This window comes from Staurois parvus, unplaced genomic scaffold, assembly GCF_062004578.1.
Source record: "Staurois parvus isolate SC_StPar_1 unplaced genomic scaffold, SC_StPar_1.0 ptg000089l, whole genome shotgun sequence".
Lineage (NCBI taxonomy): Eukaryota > Metazoa > Chordata > Amphibia > Anura > Ranidae > Staurois > Staurois parvus.
The window spans coordinates 3,394,218-3,420,760 of NW_028317885.1; the positions used below are offsets into that span (position 1 = coordinate 3,394,218).

The 26,543-nt window shown below is 40.4% G+C and overlaps 1 protein-coding gene across 1 annotated transcript in view; it reads left to right on the forward strand.

The window, feature by feature from the left end:
• The window catches only part of FBN1 (fibrillin 1), a 374,110-nt gene that overhangs the window by 43,402 nt on the left and 304,165 nt on the right, over window positions 1–26,543 (forward strand). The window contains exons 2-3 of the mRNA XM_089670326.1: window positions 4,533–4,615; window positions 8,353–8,451. Coding sequence (XP_089526452.1) covers window positions 4,533–4,615; window positions 8,353–8,451 — 182 coding nt within the window. The remainder of the gene's footprint in view (window positions 1–4,532; window positions 4,616–8,352; window positions 8,452–26,543) is intronic.

The window sequence follows — 26,543 nt, forward strand, 5'->3', positions numbered from 1 at the left end:
CCTTCTGTGGAGTGCGGCCACCTTTTTCCTTTTCTTTTTACACATACATAATTATAGCTGTGTTATTTTGTATGAGCCTTTACATACCTGCACATATATCTGTCACTTGATGTTTGTTTATACAGCTAATGAGCTGGTAGCATTAAGGTAGCATAATGTTGTTAAAACACAAATGAGGTTTAGATACAAATGGTAACAAATTTAAGGCCTTGTGCACATGAATATTTACATTCACAAAAGTCTTCTAGTAGTTACATTTCCGGCACTTTCCCGTATCTGGAGAGCCGCAGGTGATGCAAACAGCTAGCCATACAAGTGAATAACTGTACATGCCAGTACACTCATAAATGCCAATGGCTTCTGCATCGCTTACCAGAACAGAAAGTTGTGGAAACCTTCCCAAGGAGGACCCAGACAACCATTAAGACACAACAAACGTTTTAATCTTTTCCCGTTTTTTAACATTTTCCTTAGTCTAAGTTTTATAAAAACTCAGACCATTAGTGTTGTTCACTTTGCTTCTGGCCAAAATAGCAAGAGCATATTCTTTACTTGTTATGTGTAATGGTGAAGCTGCAATGGGCTGAGAGAGCTTGATCCTGGAACCATTCCATTGATCAATGACTCAAGGCATTTAAAAGACACCAGTTCAATGAGGATTAAAGTAGTGGGGTGGCCAGGTGCAAAAGATGAAGGCCAGCAAAAAAATACAAGTAAAATAAGGATTATAGTAGTAGGGTATCCAAGTGGAAATGAAAACGGTCTTCATGAAAATCACACATTTATCAAGTGGGGTGTGACGCCTGAGTGAACCCGAATGTACCATGGATGTTTTACTGGGGTGTACTGCCACTGTTGCTACATGACAATATAGATAAAATGATCCTCTCACCAGTACAATACAGGTTTTCTTAATAAATTTACCTAATAAAAAAGTTTATTTCTATTTCCATTCAGTCTGTCAGACTGTAAAAATAATGATTTACAGCTGAATTGTCCTAAATTAATGTTTAAAATACAGTTTTGTACTGCACCCATTTCTAGATTGTCCTCAAATAACCTGTTATGGGGAGTTTCCCCCATATAAGTATTACAATTAGTACTATGGGGAGACTCCTCAAAGCTTCCCCACATGGGGCCCAAGAGTCTTCAACACACTTGGCAACAGTCACTGTCAAGCCTATTCTCAAGATAAATATTAAAAATTACTTTTTTTTTAAATTCTGGCTCCTTATCCAACAGATGGATAATCTCTAGAGGGGTTGTTGGAATTGCAAGCAATGTTTTACAAATGATTAACATGCACATGTTAAATAATCAAATATAATAAATTGATGCTATATAGATGGCTGTTCAGTTAAATAATATGTAATGTGTGCAAGGGCTACCCAAGAAAAATAGTTATGGTGCTTTATAAAGTTTATAAAAATAATAAATACGCAAAAGCTAACTGTATTTTAGGATAAGTATCATTTAAGTGCCTATTAAGTATTTAATTGCTCTCTACAGATGCCTAAGTGCTAAATGATCTGCTAAGCAATTTTGATTATTAATGTCACCCATAAAACTCTTGAATCTATCCATTATCCTGAGCTACTTGGCGTGTCATATTAGGGAGAGTGGCTGTTCCATTACCAAGTTTGATTGCAAGGCTCATATTATATTTTGCATTCCAGAACTCTCTATGTCAGTGGCGCTCACATGAGTCAATCATGAAAGTCTAGAAGTACTTAGTAACAGAGGAACTCAGAATTTGGCAGCATTATGGTACAGAGTACATCAGAATCATTGCTAGATATATATGTTCATTTTTTAATCAACAGTTTTACAAGTGACATGAATACCAATCAATGATATCACTGCTCAGTGTACTTTTTAAGGAATAAATTCTCCTTTTGTAAAAAAAAAAAGTTTATTTTATTCTTATGTTTTTGGTTTTTTTTTTACACTGGAGCCTGTAAAGCATTGCACCTGCGATCAGCAGATTGCGGGTGCAATGCCAGACTCCTGCACACTCTCAGTATGTTCTCTGCCTGTACCACCGTACGAGCAGGCAGTTACTGAATTGCAGGAAGAATCAATGAACTATGAGAGTGGTCACCAGTGCTCTTGTAGTTCATTGAGAACTACAAGCCATTGACCGTGGTTGTCTATAGTAGTTGTAGTTCGTTCACGCAGCTGTGTAGCCAGAACTGTGCTTTTTAAATTGTGACAGCAGGTTAGGGGAGAAGATCCCCTTCCCGCTTTCACAGGGAGGGGGTTTGGGGGGAGAGGAGGCAGCAGCTGGAACAAGTTACAAATTCCACCCTACATACAGGTGGAACATGTAACATGTTCCAAAGATTAACTTAGCCTTGAAAGCCCAACTCCAGGCAAAATTAAAATTGACATGGTGTATTGTGCATCAGTTATCTAAAGCTGGGTATACACTAGTAGAATTTCAATTGAAAATTTGTATGAAAATTCCTTGAACAATTCAGGATGTCATTTGTGAGTAGTTCAAGATTTCATTTGCTATTCACATTTCATTTTGGAATGAATGGACTGTACTGAATGCAAACCACATACACTATTAGAAATTCGTACGTTTGAGAAAAAATTTGCATCCTGCTCTTTCAAATGTTCTCATCTCTGCAGTTGAAAACAAAAGTCGATTCGACTGCACTAATGATTAGAAATACTGAAAAATGTTCTTAAAATATTCTTACAACAAAAAATGTTGAACACAATTCTACAACTGTACTTCTCAGTCTTGATTCCAAACACCTCTTTCTAAGCCATCCTGCTGTGTCATAGTTTCCTCTATGAGCCAAGCTAATTTCCTGTTATGGGGACCAGGCTTTTTTTCCCCGCTCATTATCTTCTTGGGCACTGGTCCTCTCACCACCTCCATGAGTTCTCCTGCCTCTGGAGCCTGTGAGAGAGGACCCAGCTGCTGGAAGTGTCACATCCACCAATAGGAGATGATCACATCACACAGGCAGTGATAAGACAACCCCGGTAAACAGAAGAAGAGAGAAGGATCGCCATATGGCCATGGATTCAGGTAGTAAAATGGGCATTTCAAAATTTTTATTTTTCATACTAACAGTTAGTTATGGGGGAAGGTTTGGGAGGGTGTGTGAGAATGGGTGGGAGGGGGTTGTTAATATCCTGGAATCGGGCTTTAGGTGATTAATTCATTCCTCCTCTTCTGAGGTAATACGTACTCTCTTTATACGTTTTTGGCAGTTGGGATGTCATAGGTAAGTAGTTAGCAGCTGCTGGGTAATGGCAAATAGATGACCTGCAGGGTGGTTACAATCAGGCTGCACACACCCAATCAAATACATATAAAACTGAATAATTAGTCATTACCAAGAAACTTTTCATATCTGTATTTACTTTACCTCAGTACACTATTCTAAAAGCAATTAGCCATCATTGGTTTAGATGGAGTAGTGGTAATAGTTGTAGTAGTAGTGGTATTCATTTATACAGTGGGGATATTGTTGGCAGAGCTGTGAATATATCTTTAATCAAGCAGATTTTTGCTACTTCAGGAAAGTTGCAAAGTGGTCCATGTAAAGAAAGTTGTAAAAGTTTTTGTTAACATTATGTGTTTTTTCCCTCTGCCTGTAGAAGCATTCCAATGTTATCCTATGTATCCATGCACATTAGGATGTTTCGAGGCATATTTCAAGAGGAGAATTTAGAGGCAGAACAAAAAAATTCATCACTAGTGCATTTTTAAGGGGAGATTTCAGGCAGAATTAATGCTAAACGCGGTGCTTTGGAACGTTCGGCATTTTCAAGAGTACATTGAAAAATGAGCAGAAAGGAATGTTTTGAAAAAAATTCTTATAAAAGCAAATGCTCATAAACTCTCCTAAACTCTTATGCAATATGAACCACTATGAGCATTTTTCTGCTGCTATTGCGCATGGATGCTTATAATGCAGAATGTATGTGTCCTTAATTTATAAAGTTTTTAAGAAGTTAAAACTACATTACGTTTTCTAGAGTTCACTAAATGAAGGTTGCTTAATTTTCAGAATTCAGGAATAGAAGAAATATAATTTATTGGGTTTGTAAAAAAAATCATGATCTGCAAAGCATCGAAGGAGTTAAAGGTCCCCAAAATGACCATTTCTCTGTAGGTTTTAGTGGACTTTGTTGTGCCTGGGTAGCATCCAACTCATTAAGTTATAACTGAGTGAGAGCATTCTGGACTCATTAAAATACTGCTGAGCTGGACAGAATTTGGGCCATGGTGACCGTTAATACCTCATCAGGGTTTTTTATTTTCTAAACTGAGGCCCAGCATCCATCTCTCTTGTCTTTTACCAACCAAATAATCTGTGACAGTTACATAAACCTCAGAAATCTGATACTCTACTCCATTTAGCTACCTGATTTTTTTCTTCGGTGATGATAATAGATTAAATAAAGTGCATATTCAATTTTCCCGTAATATACAATGAACATCTGTTTATGTACTTGACACAGTTTAACAGTTTGGTCTAATACAATGCTTACTGTATGTCTTTTAGACCAAATGTGTGTGGATCCCGTTACAATGCCTACTGCTGTCCTGGATGGAAAACGTTACCTGGAGGGAACCAGTGTATTGTTCGTAAGTGTCTGTCTACACCTTTTTTGCTTTTATTTATTAATACACTGCTGAACAGGGCTTTAATGAGGAACCAAACTCTAAAAGATCTACACACAAAAAATGGAAGGCAGGGGATAAACAAATTGTCACCAGCACTGCTTGTGGGCTCACTGGCGCTGATCCTTTCCTCTTTGCTGTGTCTTTGTGTGCAGGCACTAGAAATTCTGAAAGACCCTATGCACACTGCTATATACACTTTCAAGCTAATTTTGCAATAAATAGGGATATTTGGTTCACACATATTGTAATACATGTTTAAGTTGCCAGCTGCATCAAAGTAATCCCTCTCTGGCCAGTCCTACTCTGCTCTGCCTACACAAATGCTATTGTGGACACAATGCCAATATAGCAGAAGAGGCAAAGTGGGGGAGAGCTACCAGGTCTAGGTCTGGCTACTGACCCACAATACAACAAACAAGATATACCTGTGCTCAAATCCCAATAGCTAGTACATGCATTTATTCATCAGGTGATAAAGGGGTGTAACCACATATTAACACTAGAAATTCTGAAGGACCCTCTGCACACTGCTATATACCCTTCCAAGCAAACTTTGCAATAAATAGGGATATTTGATTCACACATATTGCAATACATGTTTCAGTTACCAACTGCATCAAAGTAATCCCTCTCTGGCCAGTCCTACTCTGCTCTGCCTACACAAATGCACAAATAGGAGAAAAGACAAAGTGGGGGAGAGCTACCAGGTCTAGGTCTGGCTACTAACCCACAATACAACAAACAAGATATAGCTGTGCTCAAATCCCAATAGCTAGTACATGCATTTATCCATCAGGTGCAAAAGGGGTGTTAATATGTGATTACACCCCTTTAGCACCTGATGGATAAATGCATGTACTAGCTATTGGGATTTGAGCACAGGTATATCTTGTTTGTGCAGGCGGACGCCTCAGTCAAGGTAATGTTTTGCTTTCCATTTCAAAGCCTGTGTCAGTACAGCACGCAAGCCATGCTGGGACTTGTAGTTTCAAAGCAATAGGACTGCAGGTTGCTCCTTCCTGAGCTGGAGAGTCTAATAGCTATAACTGATGCACCTGCTGCCATAAAGTCACTCTCAGACCTGCAGTAACGTTTCTGGCACCTGTACAAATGTTGGCCAAACGTCAGTTCTGTGACATTAAAGTGTTAGAACTTAAGCATAAAATCACCACTAATGACAACAAGTCATTATTCATCATTTACTATATTACACAGTGTCATCATTTTTCACTGTATATCCTGCACAGATGTTATGGCTCTCCATAAATTATGTAGCTGTAAATGGGAAGCAGCCGTCCTGCCTCAGCATATTTGTGTTACAAGTGGGCTACACCCAGCGAAAGATAATCTCCAAATGTCAGGCAAGCAAACCTGCACATTATGAACGTCAAAATAAAGTCTCCTTTACATGTTAAGGAATTTTTGCCGTTGTGTTTCTATGGTGATTAGGTCATCCATCATTTTTCCAGCTGGGCCTGTACCTTTAGTTCTTTAAAAAGATTATGCACCAATGAATTCTGAAATATAACTTTATTGGGCCTTTATCTTTTACAGTTATTCCCAATTTGTAGGCAGTCTGCTGTGACTGCAGCAATAAAGAGTGCCTGTCACCATTTCAAGCCAATTTTATATCCTGGCTCAATGATTAGTTAAAGCATAGTTCCACCCAAAAGGGGAAGTTCCACTTTAAGCCTTTGTCCCCCACTCCCCATTAAGGATTGGCACCTTTGAGGAGCGGGTACTGGCATTTGACAGGTTCCTGTTCCCATTTCCACTGCAATCGCTTGGCAATCAGAAGTGGAAGTTGTCCTCCCCTCCTCCCTCCCTGTAGTCTTCTGGTACACGTGACAGGTCCCCGAAGACTACGGGGCCATTCACAAAGCGCAGTGCTTCTCGCACATGCCCACTGGGCAAGCTGTCACAGCCGGGTACCCACACTAAAGATGCCAGGGAGAGATGACGGCCGGTGAAACCAGCGGTGGTGAGTACACTGCTGGACAGAGGGACAGGTAAGTGTCTGTATTTTAAAAGCCAGCAGCTACAGTTTTTGTAACTGCTTCCTTTTTTTTTTTCAAGTGGAACTCCGCTTTAAGCTTACGGAAACAGAAACAAAAATGATCTTCTATTGCAGCGCTGGCAAAAAATGGCTGTTCCAGTTGTGTATAGGTGGTTGGGTGGTTGGGGAAACTTAAATTGATATTAAAGGCAGATTTAAAAAAATACCAAACATGTCATACTTACCTGCTCTGTGTAATGGTTTTGCACAAAGCTGCCCCAATCCTCCTCTTCTCTCTCCCGCTGGTGCTCCTGGCCCCTCCCTTCTACTGAGTGCCCCCACAGCAAGCAGCTTGCTCTGAGCCGCTGTTCTGTCTTTCCATTCGCACTCAGAGTACAGCTCAACCTCGCCCCCTGCTCTCCCTATTGGATTATGGTCTGTGATTGAGAGTAGCCAGAGCCAATGGCTCCCACTGCTGTGTCAGCCAATAAGAAGCTGCTCTTGTGCACATCGCTGGATCGAGAAGGGGCTCAGGTAAGCATTAGGGGGGCTGTGGGGGAATGCATAAAGGAAAAAAAAAACCTTCAGCCTTTACAACTTTAAAATAGCTCACTTATATGATATGCATCACCTGTATCTTGTATCTTCAGCATTTTAGAACTTTTTTATTACATCTGCATAACAGATTTTTCAGACCATGTTTCATGTTACACCCATATTTAGGTCCACCCAAAAACACCCCCCCCCCCCCACACACACAGAATCTGGGGGTTCTTCTTCCAGCACAGCCATATCATTCATGCACTGGAAATTGTGAATTTAAAAAACTACAAGTCTTATCTTGTAATCTGTTGATACTTCCTTTAACTGAAGGTCTATACCTTGTTACAAATGTGGGCTGGAGGAAAAGTCTGCAGAAACCAAAGTATCAACTTACTAATTGTGGTTAGAAGCATTGCTTTGCAGGCTCCAGTGCAAAAAAAAAGCTAAATGACCGTTTTTGCTTTTTTTGAAAACTGTCAAATTTTCCTTCAATTTTCAAGAGATACAGAACAATTGTGCAGCAAGAGTACAAGGATTTCAAAATATATGGTACCAAGAAGTAGCAGGACAGGAAAAACAGTGAAAAGTAGGCCAATTAATGAATCAGAGTTAAACATGCATCAACTGGGCAGCACAGTGGCTAAATGGTTAGCACTTCCACCTGGCAGTATTAGGGTCACTGGTTCGAATCCCAACCACAGCACCACCTGCCTGGAGTTTGCATGTTCTCCCTGTGACTGTGTGGGTTTCCTCCATTTTCCTAACCACACTCCAAAGACATGCTGGTAGGTATAATAAATAAAACTTTAGAAGATAGCAAGTCTAGCCTGTGGTGAACTGGATTCACTCTGTAGGTACTGCTATAATCCTTCAACAAGTACTCTCATAGAGGTAAGCCCTTTGCTGGTTGTGAAGGGAAAACAAAAGGATACAAAGGAGAAGTGACAAAGACAATCAGCAGTTTTGCTTTTAGAAATATGAGTACATCTCTTATTTTTATGCAAAAGAGAAAATTATTATATAATTGAAATTATTTTAAGAATCTAAACATTGTTAAAGACTCAGAAGAAGACAGCAAAGTTTGTCAGTTGAGAATGAAGGACAGCTCAACTGTATAATTACACTCTAGGTTAATATTTGTGAAATTATTGTTTTACAGCCATTTGTCGGCACTCCTGTGGCGATGGGTTTTGCTCACGACCTAACATGTGTACGTGTCCTTCGGGTCAGACAGCTCCATCATGCGGTTCCAAATCTGGTAAGTTGCATATAGTAATTTTAGCAATTTTTAGATTTTTTTCTTGACCTTGAACTGTCCTCATTTTAAAAGGAAATCCCTCTCTGCTTAAACATTATGATCCTTTGTAAAAATGAGGAGCTATTGAAATGAGTACATATGACCATTTGTTGCAGTTGTAGAGCAGCAAATACCTAATTTGTTATGGGTGTTTGACCATGCCCTCCTCAATATTATGTTGATTTACAGCACAAATTATATACAGAAGGTATTGACGTATAAAGCCGTTCATAACACTGCCCCAAATTACATCACTGATCTTGTCTCTAAATATCACCCAAACCGTACTCTCCGCTCCTCGCAAGACCTCCTACTCTCTAGCTCCCTTGTCTCCTCCTCCCATGCTCGTCTCCAGGACTTCTCCAGGGCTTCCCCCATCCTTTGGAACTCTCTCCCTTAATCTATCAGACTATCGCCTACTCTGCTCACTTTTAGGCACTGAAAACCTATCTCTTCAGGGAAGCTTCAGCTAATACTGGAATCTTCTACTCTTCCAACCACTCCATCCCCCACAGTTATTACCTTTTGTACCACTAACCCCTCCCTCCTAGATTGTAAGCTCCTAGGAGCAGGGCCCTCAAATCCCTCTTGTATCGAAATGTATTGTTACTGTATTGTCTCCCACTATAATGTAAAGCGCTGAGCAAACTGTTAGCGCTATATAAATCCTGTATAATAATAATAATAATATTGAGAACTGTCATGCCCTCACAAGAGGCAAGCTTTTCTTTTCTTGTTTACATCTGTCTATATCTAAAGCTGGGTATACAAGTAGCAAATTTTGGCTGGTTCAGCGGAAACTGGACAAAATTCGGTACATGTGTAGCCCTAGAACAAGAAAAGAAATCTCAGCCAGCGAGCACCATGCAAGCACCACGTGTAATAGGTGGTAGCAGCTTCAGCCTAATGCCTAGTATATATGATGAGAATATCGGAAGAATGATCGTCCGTGTTTCTTTTTGCATGCTTGTCTCCATATCGAAAATGAAGAGGTTACTCAACTTACAAAAATTCTCGTACGGCAGCATAGAATTTTGGAAGTAATGTCATGTCATGTATTGTATCTTTGGATGACTACTGTACTGATTAAACAAAAATTGTACAATCTGGTATCGTACAAGCAAAAATTTTGCGCTTGTCCCTTAGGTTATTGTCGTAACTGTTGTGATCAGCTCTTGAAAGCTGTATACTAAAGATTAGATTATCATACAATCGCTGCTCCTACAAAAATGTTTCTATAATTTTCTTAACTCCATCCAGTCCATGTCCCCCTGACATGTTTCACCCTACCCACAGGGCTTAATCCTGCTTAAAAACGAGCACTCAATCACAGAGTAGGGGGTGAGAGGGATTCCTTGCTGTCACAATACAATAGTGCAGTGAGGGTGATCCCTAAATCCACATTGCTGCATTCACTACAACCCTGATGATTAAATGAAAAAAAAAGTGCATATTAGCCCGCTTGAGGCACAATATGGAGAAGGGGTATCCACATATAGTAACTGAGATTCGGATATCAGACTCAGATATGGGGGCATATTTCCTAGTGATAATAATAAGGTATTTTATAATATTAGATTGGATCAGAATAGATACAAATAATTCCTCAAAATAAAAGAGTAATGCTTTATAGAAGCTCTACACTCCTAGATCCTAGAGCCATCTGGTCACTGGCTAATATAAATAATTCAAAATACAAATACCACATCCTCCATATGTGGCTGCTACTGAGGTAATGAAAAAATCCCAAATAACTACAATTCAGTAAAAAGTCTTTATTATCTAAATAAAAGCTGTGGTTGCATAAAATGCAATAAATTATTGTTAAAAAAGCAAAGTTAAAACACTTAAAAGTATTTAAGAAACATCTTTTCAGTACGTGCCACAATACTTCCTGGCTATACTGTAAATGTTTGCATAAAGATGTGTCCTTGTAAACCTATGAAATAACCAAGTTCATTGTGATTAAATCCTACGGTAAATCCTAATCAACCTCTAATCATCCAATGTAATTCTAACATTTGCTTGAATGATCAATATTACGTTCCAGAGAAATCCATACCGACTTCATGAGGGAGTGGGACTGCCCAATCGGTAATATGGACAAATGTTAAATCTTGTTCCTCACATATACTCTATTAGGTTCAGCAACTCTATGAAATATGCAAGTTTCAGTAGGCAAACAAATGAATAATGTCTATTCTGTATCAAAGATATCAGATCTCATATGGCAACCACTCCCCATATCGTGCCAGAAGTACGATACAGAATATGTAATTCTATACTGTATATGCCTGTGTGTTTGAATCTCTCAGTGCAAAATCAGATGTCTGTTAGACACAATTCAATGTATAAACACAGTCCAAATCATAGTGACCAGAATATCAGTAGTCAGTATATACAGTATATTCAGTCAGAGTCACAGCATCCAAAATATCAAAAGTCAATACAGTTTTTTCACTTGTCCAAGTATATAGTATGCCATTCAAAACTTGGTATAAAACAAGAGGTCCACTTTATACTTATCCATCCAGTTGAAAGAGGGTTCCTCCACTCCTGGTGTCTACCTGAGAGTGAGCGGGGATAATATAATACAAATAATTCCTATAAGAGTTCTTTAAATTGACACTAAACTCTTGTTTAAAGTGATTGTAAAGGTTATTTTTTTTTAATAACAAACATGTCATACTTACCAGCTCTATGCACTGGTTTTGCACAGAGTGGCTCTAAACCTATTCTTCTGGGGTCCCTTGCCAGTGCTGTCCGCTCCTCCTTTTCTCCATCTGCCCCCATAGCAAACTTCTTGCTCTGAGGGCAGATGTGTGGGCTTAATACTGAGACAGGCTGTGTGTATCTATAGACACACATAGCGCACATCTCACTTCTCACAGGATTTGACTGACAGCAATGGGAGCCAATGGTTCTTATTGCTGCTGAATCTCTAGTGAGGAGAATGAGAGGGGAGAAGAGCTGCTGCAGACAGGCACAGTGCTGGACTGAGATCAGGCTCAGGTAAGTGTTTAAGGGGGGGGACTGGGGGGAGTGGTCTCTGACTTTTTTTTACCTTGCAGAGAATTTGTTAAGGTAAAAAGCGTTTTTGGCTTTTTAACCGCTATAAAAAATGCCTCCTCCAAATCCAAATTTCATGTTTTTGCTGCTGTGATCCTGTTAGAGGATGGGTATATTAATCCTCCATGGTGCCACTGTATGTAGGAACATAGCCACACTTTCTTGGAGGGTTCAGGAGCTCATGGAGAACATTATAAGGAGGCAGAAAAACACAGTAAGAAACAACTGCATGAAATATAGATTATAGGGCCATTAAATAGTGGATGTACATGGCTGAGTTTTGGAAAATTAGGATATTGTTTAGTGCAGGGCTTAAAATTTCAAGTCCTGAGCTACTAGCCAGGCCTTAGAGTTACTCACCACCAACAAACACACAAACAGAGACACCTGTACACACACACAGACATGTACATACACACACACACACACACACACACACACACAGAAACATGTACACACACACACACATACAGACACATGTATACACACACAGGCACGTACAGACACGCATACACACAGATACATGTACATACACAGAAATACACACGCACAGACACATGTACACACAGACACATGTACGTACATATACACAAACACACATGTACATGCACACACACACAAACACATGTACACACACACACAGACACATGTACACACACACATACATGTACATACACGCAGACACATGTACACATGTACAATTGTACATGCATACACAGACACACACACACAGACACCACCACCCTCCTCCCATAAAAAGTTGCAGTACTTCGTTGTTCACTCACAGATCCGGGTACTGCACTCTAGGGGGAGGCAGAGAGCACAGCACACACTCCTTGCTTTGCTTTCACTGTGCTCAGCTATTGAGCAGTCTGATGGTTCCCAGTGCCAATGACAGATCCGGACTGAGCTCCGAGCCTGCTCAGCAAGACGGCCCTGGGGGACACACTCGCCCCCACCACAATTTCCACTCACCATTGGCGAGTAAGCGAGTGGAAATTTCAAGCCCTGGTTTAGTGTCACTATAACTTACAATAGGTAAATATTTGGCGCTAGAGTGGTAAATAGATCTTACTAAAAAGTCCAAAGTGCATAAGTAAAGTCCAACTGGTAAATGAAGGGCGAGGGGGAAGACGGGGGAATGGGCTGTGAATGTTCCCAATGAGCAGTGGACAACCGACAGCATCATCAGTGGCAGTACCCTCAGAGTAAAGCTGGACTCTCTAAGCAAGGAAAGAGAAGAGAGGGGCACCAGACTCAGTGCAGCATTAATCGTGGTAAATTTATTGCAAGGTAAACAATTGGCAACTCACTAGAAGTAAAAACATAGAGAGCAGGTCAACCTTGACGTCGTCCCGTGGCAATCTCGGCACCCAGTGGAGGACAAACGGGAGTCCTTGAGTCCAACTGCAGCTGGAACGGATCTCCTAGGTCTCCTGGAGTGGCCGGCCCCCGAAGGGGAACCAGCTTGGAATGCAAATGGCGCCAGGGCTGACGTGACGTTAGACGTAGGAGCGTGGTGACGTAAATGGGTGGTAACGCGTTTCGAAGCGGAGCTTCTTCCTCAGACCTGAGGTTGGACGCAAGGACTCCTGTTTGTCCTCCACCGGCTCCTGGGATTGCCACAGGAAGACGTCTAGGGTGACCTGCTCTCTATATTTTTACTTCTAGTGAGTTGCCAATTGTTTACCTTCCAATAAATTTACCATGATTAATGCTGCACTTAGTCTGGAGCCCCTCTCTTCTCTTTCCTCACTATAACTTGAAATGTATTGATAAAAAACACCTTGGTGACTGTGGGATTTTATTATATTTTTAAAATTTTTTATAAATAAATGTAACCCGGATCCACAGAGCTCCCGCCCACTGCTGCATGGACCAGGAGTCACTGACAATGTCAATATGCTGCAGCCGCTCACTCACAGCCACTGTTGCAGCTGTTCTCCCTCTCCTTGCCTGCCAGTGAGGAGAGAAGAAGAGAGAGAAGACAGGACACTTGTAGAACTATGCTCCAGCTCTGTGTACAGCCAGAGAAAAGCCCCCCACCGAGCACCAAGAAAGAGCACAGGAAGAAGAAACTGAACTGTCATGCATCCTGTAAAAGACATGGGCTGCTGGAAGGAGCTATGACTTGTGGGGGATGTAGTCCTCAGGGAGACTGAGGCTCTAGACCTACAGATGCAAGCAATACCAGTGCTTTGTAGGACTGTTCCTGGCCTTGAGGCAGTCATTGGGAGGATGATGAAGAGCACTTGCGCAGTGTAGCTGCTCCTGACGGGATGATTTGCTGTAGTGTCTGTGATGTAAAAAAGCCGAGTCGCTGACATCTCCTGGTCTGTGGGAACACCACTCTCCAAGCTGGTGTCACCACCTAGTTGTGGGGAGCACATTACTGCAGTTGTCATCGCTGAGCCTCAGACAGAACGCGTGAGGAGACCAGTCATCATGCTGAGTCGGTGAGAGGCTTCTGGCCCTACTGCACTTTATGTAAGGGAACAATGCTGCTCACTTGGGACATCGATTAGGCACTTATACCACACTTCAGAGGGACTTACGTTTGAGTGCTCCATTGCTGGATTTGGGCTCTAGCCACTGGCAAGTGGAAGAGGATTTACCAGGGACTGGCAGACCATTATCTTTGTACTGCCCTCTAGCTAGGACCTCCCATAGTATAGGGATTAGGGAACAGTCATAGGTTTGCTAGTGTATTACAAAGTTTATACATTAGTTTGCAACTGTTTCCACACGTTTGTTGGACTGTTTATTGCTGTTTTCTTTTCATTTGATTGTTAAATCGTGTAGTGCTACAATAAATATCCACCGTTTGACCCTAGTGTGTCAGGGAGTGGTGCTGCTTGGAAAGTTGTTGGCACTGGGAACAAGGGACCCGAGAAACAGCAGCTCCTTCAAATGAAGTGTTCTTCATAAAAGCTTATCAAATTCTTCCTTGAATACTTCACCCTGCGTTAGCTTGAACTAATTGATGGATCTGTAGTGTCTGGTTTCTCTGGCCATTGTAGCACATCTCCCTTTTTTGTTTTTAAATGAGTCCTTTTGTTCTGTAGTCTATCTGAGTAGATTCCAACGTGGGTTACCCATAGTCCCCATGGGTACGAGCCAGCATGGGTAGGGGTAAGCAGAAATGTTAGAAAAAAAAAATGGCATACCTGTGATTGTAAACAAAGTGTTGCTTGGTCACCATAGCTGGGAATATACCAGGAATCACTTTTTGATCAATTGCAGATTCCCCATTTTGCATACTAATATATCCTGGCTGCCTATTTGTTTGTAAACATTAGTGACTTTATGCACATACTGTCTGCCCGCCACTTCCTGAGGGGTAAGGTTTAAGGTGCTGGCACAGAGCATGGGAAGGCATGGGATAGAGCCATATGGGGGGAATGTGACTGTGTTGCTGTGACTCAGTGTAATGTAAGTACTCCAGTGTACTCAAAATCAGGGTTACAGGAGCACCAGGACTCACCCCAAACCTGAGAAGCTGTATCCTTCTGAATCCACTGTGGTGATCTGTTGGTCCTAATTTGAAAGCGGAACTAAACTAAACACTATTTAAATAATTCTTAACATTCAAAGCAAACTCACCCATCCATCTGTGTCTCCATGATTTATTTAGTTGAAAAATCACTTTGAAAAATACTCCCCTGGCATTTCTAGCCATGACATCTTAAATGGGGGGAGAGGAATAATGTAGCATTTACTTCCTATAATCTGTCTGCCCTTAGCTCAGGCATGCAGTCATGATGGCATGCTTAGCTGAGAAAACCCCTCCTCCAGATAAAAGAAAAAAAATGCCCCTGAAGACTTATGGAATGTATGGCATCATTTTGGCCTAGGCCAGGAACCAGGAAGCAACTGAAGAAATGTAAAAATGTGTTATAACAAGAAAATATAATATACCTTCTTATCTATTTACTAATACTGTCAGTAAACGTTTAAAATTAGTTAATGTTGATTGAGAGACTTTAGTTTAGCTTTAAAGTAGAACTATAGACAATTTTCTTTTTTTTTTTTAATAGAGTAAGATAGGGTTATAACGGCTGTCATATTTCTTTTTCGCCATCTGTTCCATTGGGGAGATTTTCCTTCACTTCCTGATCTATAGCCAAACAGGAAGTGAGAGGAAATCCCCGCAAATTAAAGGAATTCCTACGGGATCTCCATGTCACCAGAACTAGTGTCCCAATTGGAAAATGTCTTCTGTATTACTTTTCTGGGGACAACCCAAAATTTTAGATTTTCCTTTACTTCCACTTTATTTATTTATTTATTTCGGGTACTTATATAGCGCCATCAATTTACACAGCGTTTTACATATATATTGTACATTCACATCAGTCCCTAACCCTCGAAGGGCGCACAATCTAAGGTCCCTAACTCACATTCATAGATATACTAGGGCCAATTTAGACAGGATCCAATTAACCTACCAGCATGTCTTTGGAGTGTGGGAGGAAACTGGAGTACCCAGAGGAAACCCACGCAGGCACAGGGAGAACATGCAAACTCCAGACAGGTGGTGCCGTGGCTTTCAGTGATAATGGTAAACAGGACAAATAAAGAGTGTGAATTTCCCTACCAGAGGCACAGACAGCAATAAAAGCCTGGCAGTGGTTCTAATCCCTCTCCCCTCTAGCTGAAACTAAAGGAAACATTGTGCCTTTAGTTATACTTTAAGTGCACTTACTACAGTATTTTAAAGGATCAAAAGTATATACGGTAGGTTCGGTTTTGGTCCTGACGGATGGGGGTAGGGGGTACAATCTGTGGAAATAAACTTTCAAAAAGTACAACTGTGATCCTGTCATTTATCCACCCCTTGATTCATGTTATTACATATGATATATATTTTATTACAACACTAGATGTACTGATCTGATTAGAGAAAACTGTAGGAATGAGCAGTAAATAATTATGAGACCTGACTACCTCAGTCTTCTAGCAGAGTTCACTTATTCCATGACCACTGCCCAGTCAAACTCCCACCCTTGTTGACTAATATACTCAATATACAAAAAAATGTTTTTCTTTATTTCCCTCCAGAGAACCTTTATTTTCAGTATTACTCACATAGCAAAGTGCATTCATGCTAACGTTTAAATAATTATTGATATAATCAAAGTTTCAATTCACCTGCACTTATTAATCTGTAGCTCAACAGACTGGCAATCACAATTTCCAGGTATCCTCATGTGGATGTTTATGGATTTATAATACTTCACAAAGAGAAGCCTCTTTTCTACACATTGCCATACACACACTGTTTGGTCACTAGGCATACACTGAGCCAGAAACCTTACAGCCCCGGCCAAAAGTTTTGAAAATGACACAAAATTTTTTCTTCACAAAGTCTGCTGCTTCAGTGTTTTTAGATCTTTTTGTCAGATGTTACTATGGTATACTGAAGTATAGTTACAAGCATTTCATAAATGTTAAAGGCTTTTATTGATGATTACATTAAGTTTATGCAAAGAGTCAATATTTGCAGTGTTGACCCATTGTTTTCAAGACCCCTGCAATTCACCCTGGCATACTGTCAATCAACGTCTGAGTCACACCCTGACTGATGGCAGCCCATTCTTGCATAATCAATGCTTGGAGTTTGTCAGAATTTGTGGGTTTTTTTTGTTCACCCATCTCTTGAGGATTGCCCACAACCTCTCCATGGGATTAAGGTCTGGGGAGTTTCCTGGCCATGGACCCAAAATTTCAATGTTTTGTTCCCCAAGCCACTTAGGTATCACTTTTGCCTTATGGCAAGATGATGCATCGTGCTGTACAATGCATTGTTCCTCATCAAACCGTTCTTGGTTGGTTGAGAGACGTTGCTCTTGTAGATGTTTTTGTACCATTCTTTATTCATGGCTGTGTTCTTAAGCAAAAGTGTGAGTGAGCCCATTCCCTTGGCTGAGAAGCAACCCCACACATGAGTGGTCTCAGGATGCTTTACTGTTGACATGACACAGGACTGATGGGGACGCTCACCTTTTCTTCTCCTGACAAGGTTTTTTCCGAATGCCCCAAACAATCAGAAAGGGGATTTATCAGAGAAAATGACTACCCCAGTCCTCAGCAGTCCAATCCCTGTACCTTTTGCAGAATATTAGTCTGTCCTGGATGTTTTTCCTGGAGAGAAGTGGCTTCTTTGCTGCTCTTCTTGGCACCAGGCCATCCTCCAAAAGTTTTCGCCTCACTGTGCTTGCAGATGCACTCACACCTGCCTGCTGCCATTCCTGAGCAAGCTCTGCACTGGTGGTAACCCGATCCCGCAGCTGAATCAATTTTAGGAGATGGTCCTGGCACTTGCTGGACTTTTTTGGGCGCCCTGAAGCCTTCTTCACAACAACTGAACCTCTCTCCTCAAAGTTCTTGATGATCCAAAAAATGGTTGATTTAGGTGCAATCTTAGTGGCAGCAATATCCTTGCCTGTGAATTCCATCTTGTGCAAAGCAATGATGACTGCACATGTTTCCTTGCAGGTAAATTAATATTTGTGTTGTTCTAAAAACGTTTGGCCAGGGCTGTACAGTCTAAAGTCAAATGCCCCACAATAATAAGGGGGGGGGGGGAGGGTTGGGCTTGGTGATCCAGCATAAAAGTCTTGTATATGTCGTTTTCTCTTCGGGCAGCTGATCCTCAAAAAAGAAAGTATACTAGAAAACAAAATAAAAGCACAACATATTGAAGAGTGGGACAGGTAAATTGGAATCAATGTACTCAGCTCACCTTGGTGATTGGCCGAGAAAACATCTTGTAACCTAACTGACAAGCTTAAATAGTAGGAATCCACAGTAAATATCCAGGAGAACTTCAAAAACACATCTGATAATTGGGTGTACCACACTCGACATCATCGCTGCTTAGCGAGTGGCCAGGTAGACACTGCTTTGTGTCCTGGCTGACAAGCTTAAATAGCAGGAATCTACATTAAATTTCTTAAAGATCTTCCAAAACACATCCCAAGTTTGGGTGCACCATGCTCACCATCAATGATCAAAATCACTCCAGAGTCAGGAAGGCGTCCGACCCCTTTCAAGGTGTGCATGATTGTATGACCACCTTTATGCTTAGTGAACAGATGTTGAGTATTCGCAATGATTTCCAGCATAAATTTCTCAAAGTCTGGGGACCTTGGCTGACCTACACCTTCCCCACCATCCCCCCAGCTAGTTTGGTCCTAATTTGACCACTGGTTCGGACGTTCCTGAATACCTGCTCTGGCCTTGGCCTCTTTTACCTTGCTCCCCCCCCTATTTTTTTTCCCTTCTTCCTTCTCATCTCTATTTTTCCTTTCCTTCTCTTTTTGGTTGGTAGTTGTTCACGGGGTCAGTTCGCCTGACCTTCGTTCTAGTTACACTTGTTATATGTACCATTGCTAGCCCTGCGTGGGCATGATTTCTGCTAATGTTTTTCTGTTTTGTACCACAACATTTTTTTTCTTTTGAAAATTAATAAAAACCATTGAAATACAAAAAAAAAATAAAAATCACTCCAGAGTCAGCTGTAGCATTGGACAATTGTAAATTTTCTGCACAATAAGGGTTGACACAGCTATGAAAGCATGGGTGACAGGGTGGCAGGGTAGCAATGCAAGGGAGCGACTTGGAAACAGTGTTATAGTGTTGTCACTCTATAACAGTAAGTTCCTGAATACCAAAAATTAGATTCATAAAAGCTGCAGAAATGACTTTTGAAGTTACATTAAAGGATAGGTTCTCTTTTTGTAACATGTTGCGTGTTACACCCATATTCAGGGTATAACATGTAACATGTTACGATTTGACTGGCCTGTCGTATTTTTAAAAAATGCCTGCCCGCTCACATCACTCATTCACATTCCTCTGTGAGTGAGAGACTACAAGTCTCCGCAGCCTTGTAGTTCGTGGAGCGCCATAGTAGTTCATTCTTCCTGTAAGTATATCTGCTTGCTCGTACATCCCGTATGGGCAAGCAGATATACTGACAGATCTGCAGGAGACCTGCATGGCACCAGCAATCGGCTGATTGGTGGTGCAATGCTTTACAGGCTCCTGCAGACAAAAATAATAAATGCACATTTTTTTACCTGCAAACAAATATGTATTTATCATTTTTTACTAAAAGGTGAACTTATCCTTTGAAATGTTTAGAATTATATGAGATTTTAATGTTTGGGTTTTCCATATCATTAATTACCTCACTTACTGTGTACCGTAATCTGATGTGATCTTCTCCTCTCTATTAAATGAAACATATATAATAGTAAGAGCTAACAACAATACATGCTGTATCATATATACAGAACAGCTTAAGACAACATTCCTTTAAAATCTTTCCCGCTAGATAAAATGCACTATGGAAATCGTACAGGCAGCTTGTGAACAAATGTAGGAAATGTCTTATTATGGGTTCATGTGAGCTTGTTTTCCGTTCGAGAAGTGTGCCTTTCTTCCAGCTTGGAAAAATGTTCTCAAATCAGATCTTAGGCATCTGTTCGTTCTGCTTATCTAAACTTCAGTTCAAAGTATTTGAATGAGTTTGATACTCATGTGGGAATGGAATTAAAAGTTGGCAAAAGCTCCGTTAATTGAAATCAAGTTCTTGAAATGATTTCCTATTTCTGCTTGTCGGATGATCTAATTTCCTATAACACTGAATACCAAATATTTTGTTCTGCTGAATAAAGTTATCTCATCCAGCACATTTTACAGTTAAGAACACCATTTGTATGTGCTTCAATGCATGTACTCATCAGCTACTGTAAATATAAATGTATTGCAGACCTACTGTACATAGAAATCTAATAAACTGTGCAAACAGGATCGGACATCTACATTTAGAGGAAACACCTGTGTGATCATCATAGAGTCCCTGGAAGCCTCTGGCATCAGTAGTACATCAATTATTAATCAGTCCTTTTCTTTCATATTGCTTACTCTCCATTATTAAAAAGTAACTCTACTATTGTTGAGAAAAAAACAATCCCCTCTGTATGATCAATGTACATTGCAAGGATTTTAATAAAATTTGTAGCAGAGTCCTCCCTGTTTCTATTCCCAATAAAATGCTGTATGTTCCACTATGTCTTTGGAATGTTGATTCCTAAATGGTCATTTCTGCATGCAATACAATCAGCTGATGCACTTGCAGTGTTCAAATGAAGAAGGTTGCAATGTCTGAATTTTTAAAATTTAAAAAAAATACTATTAAATACTATATATATTATTATTTAATATTTAATCTATTTTACCAAATTTCACAAAGAAGCACGAACAGAAAAATTCCCAAGCAAATGAAAGGCACAGTGAGGCATATACAGTGAGGAACAGAAGTATTTGAACACCCAGTGATTTTGCAAGTTCTCCCACTTAGAAATCATGGAGGGGCCTGAAATTCACATTATAGGTGCATTCCCACTCTGAGAAACAAAAGTAAAAAAAAATTCAGGAAATCACATTGTATGATTTTTAAAGAATTTATTTGTCTTGCACAGCTGAACATAAGTATTTGAACACCTGAGAAAATCAGTGTTAATATTTGGTACAGAAGCCTTTGTTTGCAATTACAGAGGTGAAACATTTCCTGTAGTTCTTGACCAGGTTTGCACACACTGCAACAGGGATTTTGGTCCACTCCTCCACACAGATCTCCTCTAGATCTGTCAGTTTTCGGGGCTGTCGCTGAGCAACATGGAGTTTCAGCTCCCTTCAAAGATGTTCTATTGGATTTAGGTCTGGAGACTGGCTAGGGCACTCCAGAACCTTGATATGCTTCTTACGGAGCCACTCCTTGGTTATCCTGGCTGTGTGCTTCGGGTCGTTGTCATGTTGGAAGACCCAGCCACGACCCATCTTCAATGGTCTGACTGAGGGAAGGAGGTTGTTGCTCAAAATCTCACAATAAATGGCCCCATTCATCCTCTCCTTAATACAGTGCAGTCGTCCTGTTCCCTTATAGAAAAGCACCCCCAAAGAATGATGTTACCACCCCCATGCTTCACAGTAGGGATGGTGTTCTTGGGATGCAACTCATCTTTCTTTTTCCTCCAAACACTATGAGTGAAATTTAGATAAAAAAGTTCTACTTTGGTCTCATCTGACCACATGACTTTCTCCCATGCCTCCTCTGGATCATCCAGATGGTCATTGGCAAACATCAGATGGGCCTGGACATGTGATGACTTGAGCAGGGGAACCTTCCGTGCAATGCATGATTTGAAACCATGACGGCGTAGTGTTCTACCGACATTGACCTTTGAAACTGTGGTCCCAGCTCTCTTCATGTCATTGACCAGCTCCTCCCTTGTAGTTCTGGGCTGATTCCTCACCTTTCTTATCTTCAGTGATACCCCACAAGGTGAGATCTTGCATGGAGCCCCAGTCCGAGGGAGACTGACAGTCGTCTTTAGCCTCTTCCATTTTCTAACAATTGCTCCAACAGTTGATCTATTTTCACCAAGCTGCTTGCAATTGCCCCGTAGCCCTTTCCAGCCTTGTGGAGGTCCACACTTTTGTCTCTGGTGTCTTTTGACAGCTCTTTGGTCTTGCCCATGGTAGTAGTTGGCGTCTGACTGACTGTGGGGTGGACAGGTGTCTTTAAAGAGCTCAGACAGGCGCTACTAAGTTAGATTAATGAGTGGAGTAGAGGTAGACTTTTTAAAGGCACAGTAACAGGTCTTTGAGAGCCAGAATTCTTGCTGTTTCTTAGGTGTTCAAATACTTATGTTCAGCAGTGCAAGACAAATAAATTCTATAAAAATCACACAATGTGATTTCCTGAATTTTTTTTTAAATTCTGTCTCTCAGAGTGGGAATATACCTACAATGTGAATTTCAGACCCCTCCATGATTTCTAAGTGGGAGAACTTGCAAAATTGCAGGGTGTTCAAATACTTCTGTTCCTCACTGTACAGTATACAGAAACACAAAACAGCTTGTATCATCACAAATCAGCATTAGAGTGCCTAGATAATACTCATAGAGACCGATCAGAGCAAGAACCCACAAATGATCACATACTATAAATGTGGCTGAACGGGGAACGCCCAGTGTAAAAATGACAAAACCAGGACGAATCTCTATGCTGTAAATTAAATGCTGTCAGTATTACCTTTTAACCTACAGAAAAAAACCACTCCATGTAATCAAGATATTTGAAGTATACAGTAGAGGTGTCTGAGATAAGCGATGGATGGGAGGGTTCATATCTGGAGATTTGTGCAGAAACTGAAAGTTTAAGCTTGCCCATGGAGTTTGAAAGATTGGCCTTTGCATACCATTCTGTGAATTGAAAGGAGGCCATCAATCGGACAGTTTCCTCTGCTGAACAGATGTGCTCCATAAAGCAATTTCTGCATTTTAAATGAATGTTTTGCCGTACTTAACATAAATGACCTTTGTATACATTAAACAATAAATGATACTGTGTATATCAATCAAATTCAGTAAATCCCAAACATAAAGTGTGCACCTCTTATCAATAGCTGGTGTAACTTGTGCACCAGATACCCTTCCGCAATACTTTATTGTGAGTCCATACATAGTTACATAGTTAGTCTGGCTGAAAAAAGACAAACGTCCATCCAGTTCAAAGATAAAAAAAAAAAGTTATAATCCTACACCCACAGCTGATCCAGAGGAAGGCAAAAAAAAAACAGCAAAGCATGATCCAATTTACTCCTGCAGGGGAAAAAATCCTTCCTGATCCCCTGAGAGGCAATTGGATATTCCCTGGATCATCTTTACCTATAAATGTTAGTATCCAGTTATATTCTGTGTATCTAGGAGAGAATCCAGGACTTTTTTAAAGCAATCCACTGAGCTGGCCAGAACCAACTCTTGAGGGAGTCTATTCCACATTTTCAGAGCTCTCACTGTGAAGAAACTTTTACGTGTTTGGAGATTAAATTTCTTTTCCTCCTGATGTAAAGAGTGCCTCCTTGTCCTCTGTGATGACCTCAGAGTGAAAAACTCTACACCGAGTTCACTATATGAACCGCTGATATATTTATACATGTTGATCATATCCCTTCTTAATCGCTTCTTTTCAAGAGAGAATAAATTCAGTTCCTCTAATCTTTCCTCATAGCTGAGCTCCTCCATGCATCGTATCAGTTTGGTTGCCCTTCTCTGTACTTTCTCCAGTTCCCCAATGTTCTTTTTGTGAATTGGTGCCCAAAACTGAACTGCATATTCCAGATGAGGTATTACTAATGATTTGTACCGGGGTAATATGATATCTCTCTCTCTGGATTCTATACATCTTTTAATACAACAGAGGATTTTGCTCACTTTAGAAACCGCAGCTTGGGATTGCATGCTATTATTAAGCTTGTGAACTATCAGAACTCCCAGATCCTTCTCCACCATTGATTCTCCCAGTTGTACCCCCCCTAGTATGTATGATGCATGCATATTCATAGCCCCCAATTGCATCACCTTACATTTATCAACATTAAACCTCATTTGCCACATAGTTGCCCAATTAAACAGTGCATTGAGGTTGGCTTGTAAATTGGAGACATCCTGTAAGAACATTATTCCACTGCATAGCTTGGTGTCATCTGCAAAGACTGAAATGGGATTTTTAATCCCAGACCCTATATCGTTTATAAATATATTAAAAAGTAAGGGTCCCATCTCTGAACCCTGGGGTACACCACTGACAACCCTAGACCATTCAGAGTATGAATCATTAACCACTACTCTATGAATACGATCTTTTAGCCAGTTTTCTATCCATTTACATACAGATTTTTTCCAAGCCTGTAGACTTTACCTTACACATTAGCTGTGTGTGGGGAACTGTGTCATAGTCCACATGTGTGACAACTCGTATGTGAAATATAAATAAAATCTTTCTGAAAAATGAGCCTCATCTCCCAGCTTCACCACCAAACGTGCAGCTTTCCTTTATGCTCACCCAAATGAAGACCTCTCAATCACAGGAGGTCTAGAATAGCATAATGCAGAAAGCTTTTTCCAAAGCTCCAGAGCAATTCCATCCGACTGCTCTCCAGCCTCCACACACTCCGAATCCCGTTCCTTCCAGGAGCCTCTCAGCGAGAAAGTACAAAGAGATCTAGTGCTCTCTGTCTCCAAAAACATTATTAAAATTAAACAGCACATATTGTCACATCAAAATATGACATAATGCAGCATGCAAACACAAGGAAAGTCTAGCATTCACTATATCTGATCTCCCACAGTACACAGAACATGGAAGTGCAATTATTTTAGTAAATATAAACTGATAAATACATTTTCTCATCAGCAGTTAGAGCAGTCTTGAGACTTCTATCAGCATTCAGCTGAGCACTTGTTTAAGCTTGTAGGAGGAGTTTTTATTCTGCTCCAGGAGGATGCAGATCCCCTGACCTCTGTCTGGACAGTGCTCATTGGCCCTGTGCTGATCACATGCATTATCCCAAGAAAAAAAAAACTCTCTAGCAATACACTCCAAACTGAGCATGTGCAGAGTGACGACACAGGATATTTCTTATCAAGAGATAAGAAGGGGACACTGGAAGAAGGGGAGGATCAGGGAAGTCAGGATAAAACAGCGTTTCTACACAATACAGAGGATTAACCCCTCAGGTTCCACAGTGAGTATAACATGCATGCTTTAATGCATATACAGACTGATTTTACTGTTGTGGGTTTAGTGACACTTTAATGCTGATATGGATTCCAGACTTTTCTAGCGATAGCCGGCGCAGATCTTTCCACACATAGCCTGAGCAAATCCTCCAATTTTACATGAACCTTTCTTCATCTATTCAGAGAAGCAAAGACTATAAAACTAACCTTTAAATAGACTAATATTGTGCTTCTATTTGATACCTACTATACGGGAAAAGGGTTACAGAATCAAACTATATCATGCGCATAGGGGAACTCTTAGCTACAGTACCTTGAAAAAGTATTCACAATCCTTGAAATTTTCCACATTTTGTCATGTTACAACCAAAAACGTAAATGTATTTTATTGGGATTTTATGTGATAGACCAACACAAAGTGGCACATAATTGTGAAGTGGAAAGAAAATGATAAATGGTTTTCAAAATTAAAAAAAAAAAAAATATCTGAAAAGTGTGGCATGCATTTGTATTTATAGCCCCCTTTATTCTGATACCCCTAACTAAAATCTAGTGGAACCAATTGCCTTCGGAAGTCACCTTATTACTAAATAAAGTCCAGCTGTGTGTAATTTAATCTCAGTATAAATACAGCTGTTCTGTGAAGCCCTCAGAGGTTTGTTAGAGAACATTAGTGAACAAACAGCAGCATGAAGGCCAAAGAACACACCAGACAGGTCAGGGATAAAGTTGTGGAGAAGTTTAAAGCAGGGTTCGGTTATAAAAAATATCCCAAGCTTTGAAAATCTCATGGAGGACTGTTCAATCCATCATCTCAAAATGTTTTTTGCTTGTGCTGACTGGCATATTCTGAACATTCTTTAAAAAAATATTGTGCATTTATTATTATTATTATTATTATTAACTACATAAAATGTTAGTGTTAGTATTATATAAATTACTTAAAATCATAAAACATTGAAAATAGAATATGTATAAAATAAAATCCCCAAAACTATATACAGTATTAACCACTTGCCGCCCCTCTGCAGTACATTTATTGTGGAAGGGCAGCACGGACTGAATGCTTCTGGGTCTGTGGGCATGCAAATGCATGCCCCTGCTGACCCATGCTGTGATTGGACACAACATGAGTTTGGAAGCTGATTTCAGCCAATGATTTTGGCAGAAGTCAGCTAATTGGCTACAGCCAATCACACACGGAGTTCTATGTTTACAAAACACAGAGCTCTGTGTTCAGGGATCAGCGATCTGAAATACTAGATAGGCTTGAACATTAACATGCTCCAAAGGGTTGCAGTATGTATGATATATCAAGATATTTTCCCTCAAGCAGCTTAAAAACTAAGGTCCCTCCCTCACATGTATAGTACATAGTACATAGTAGG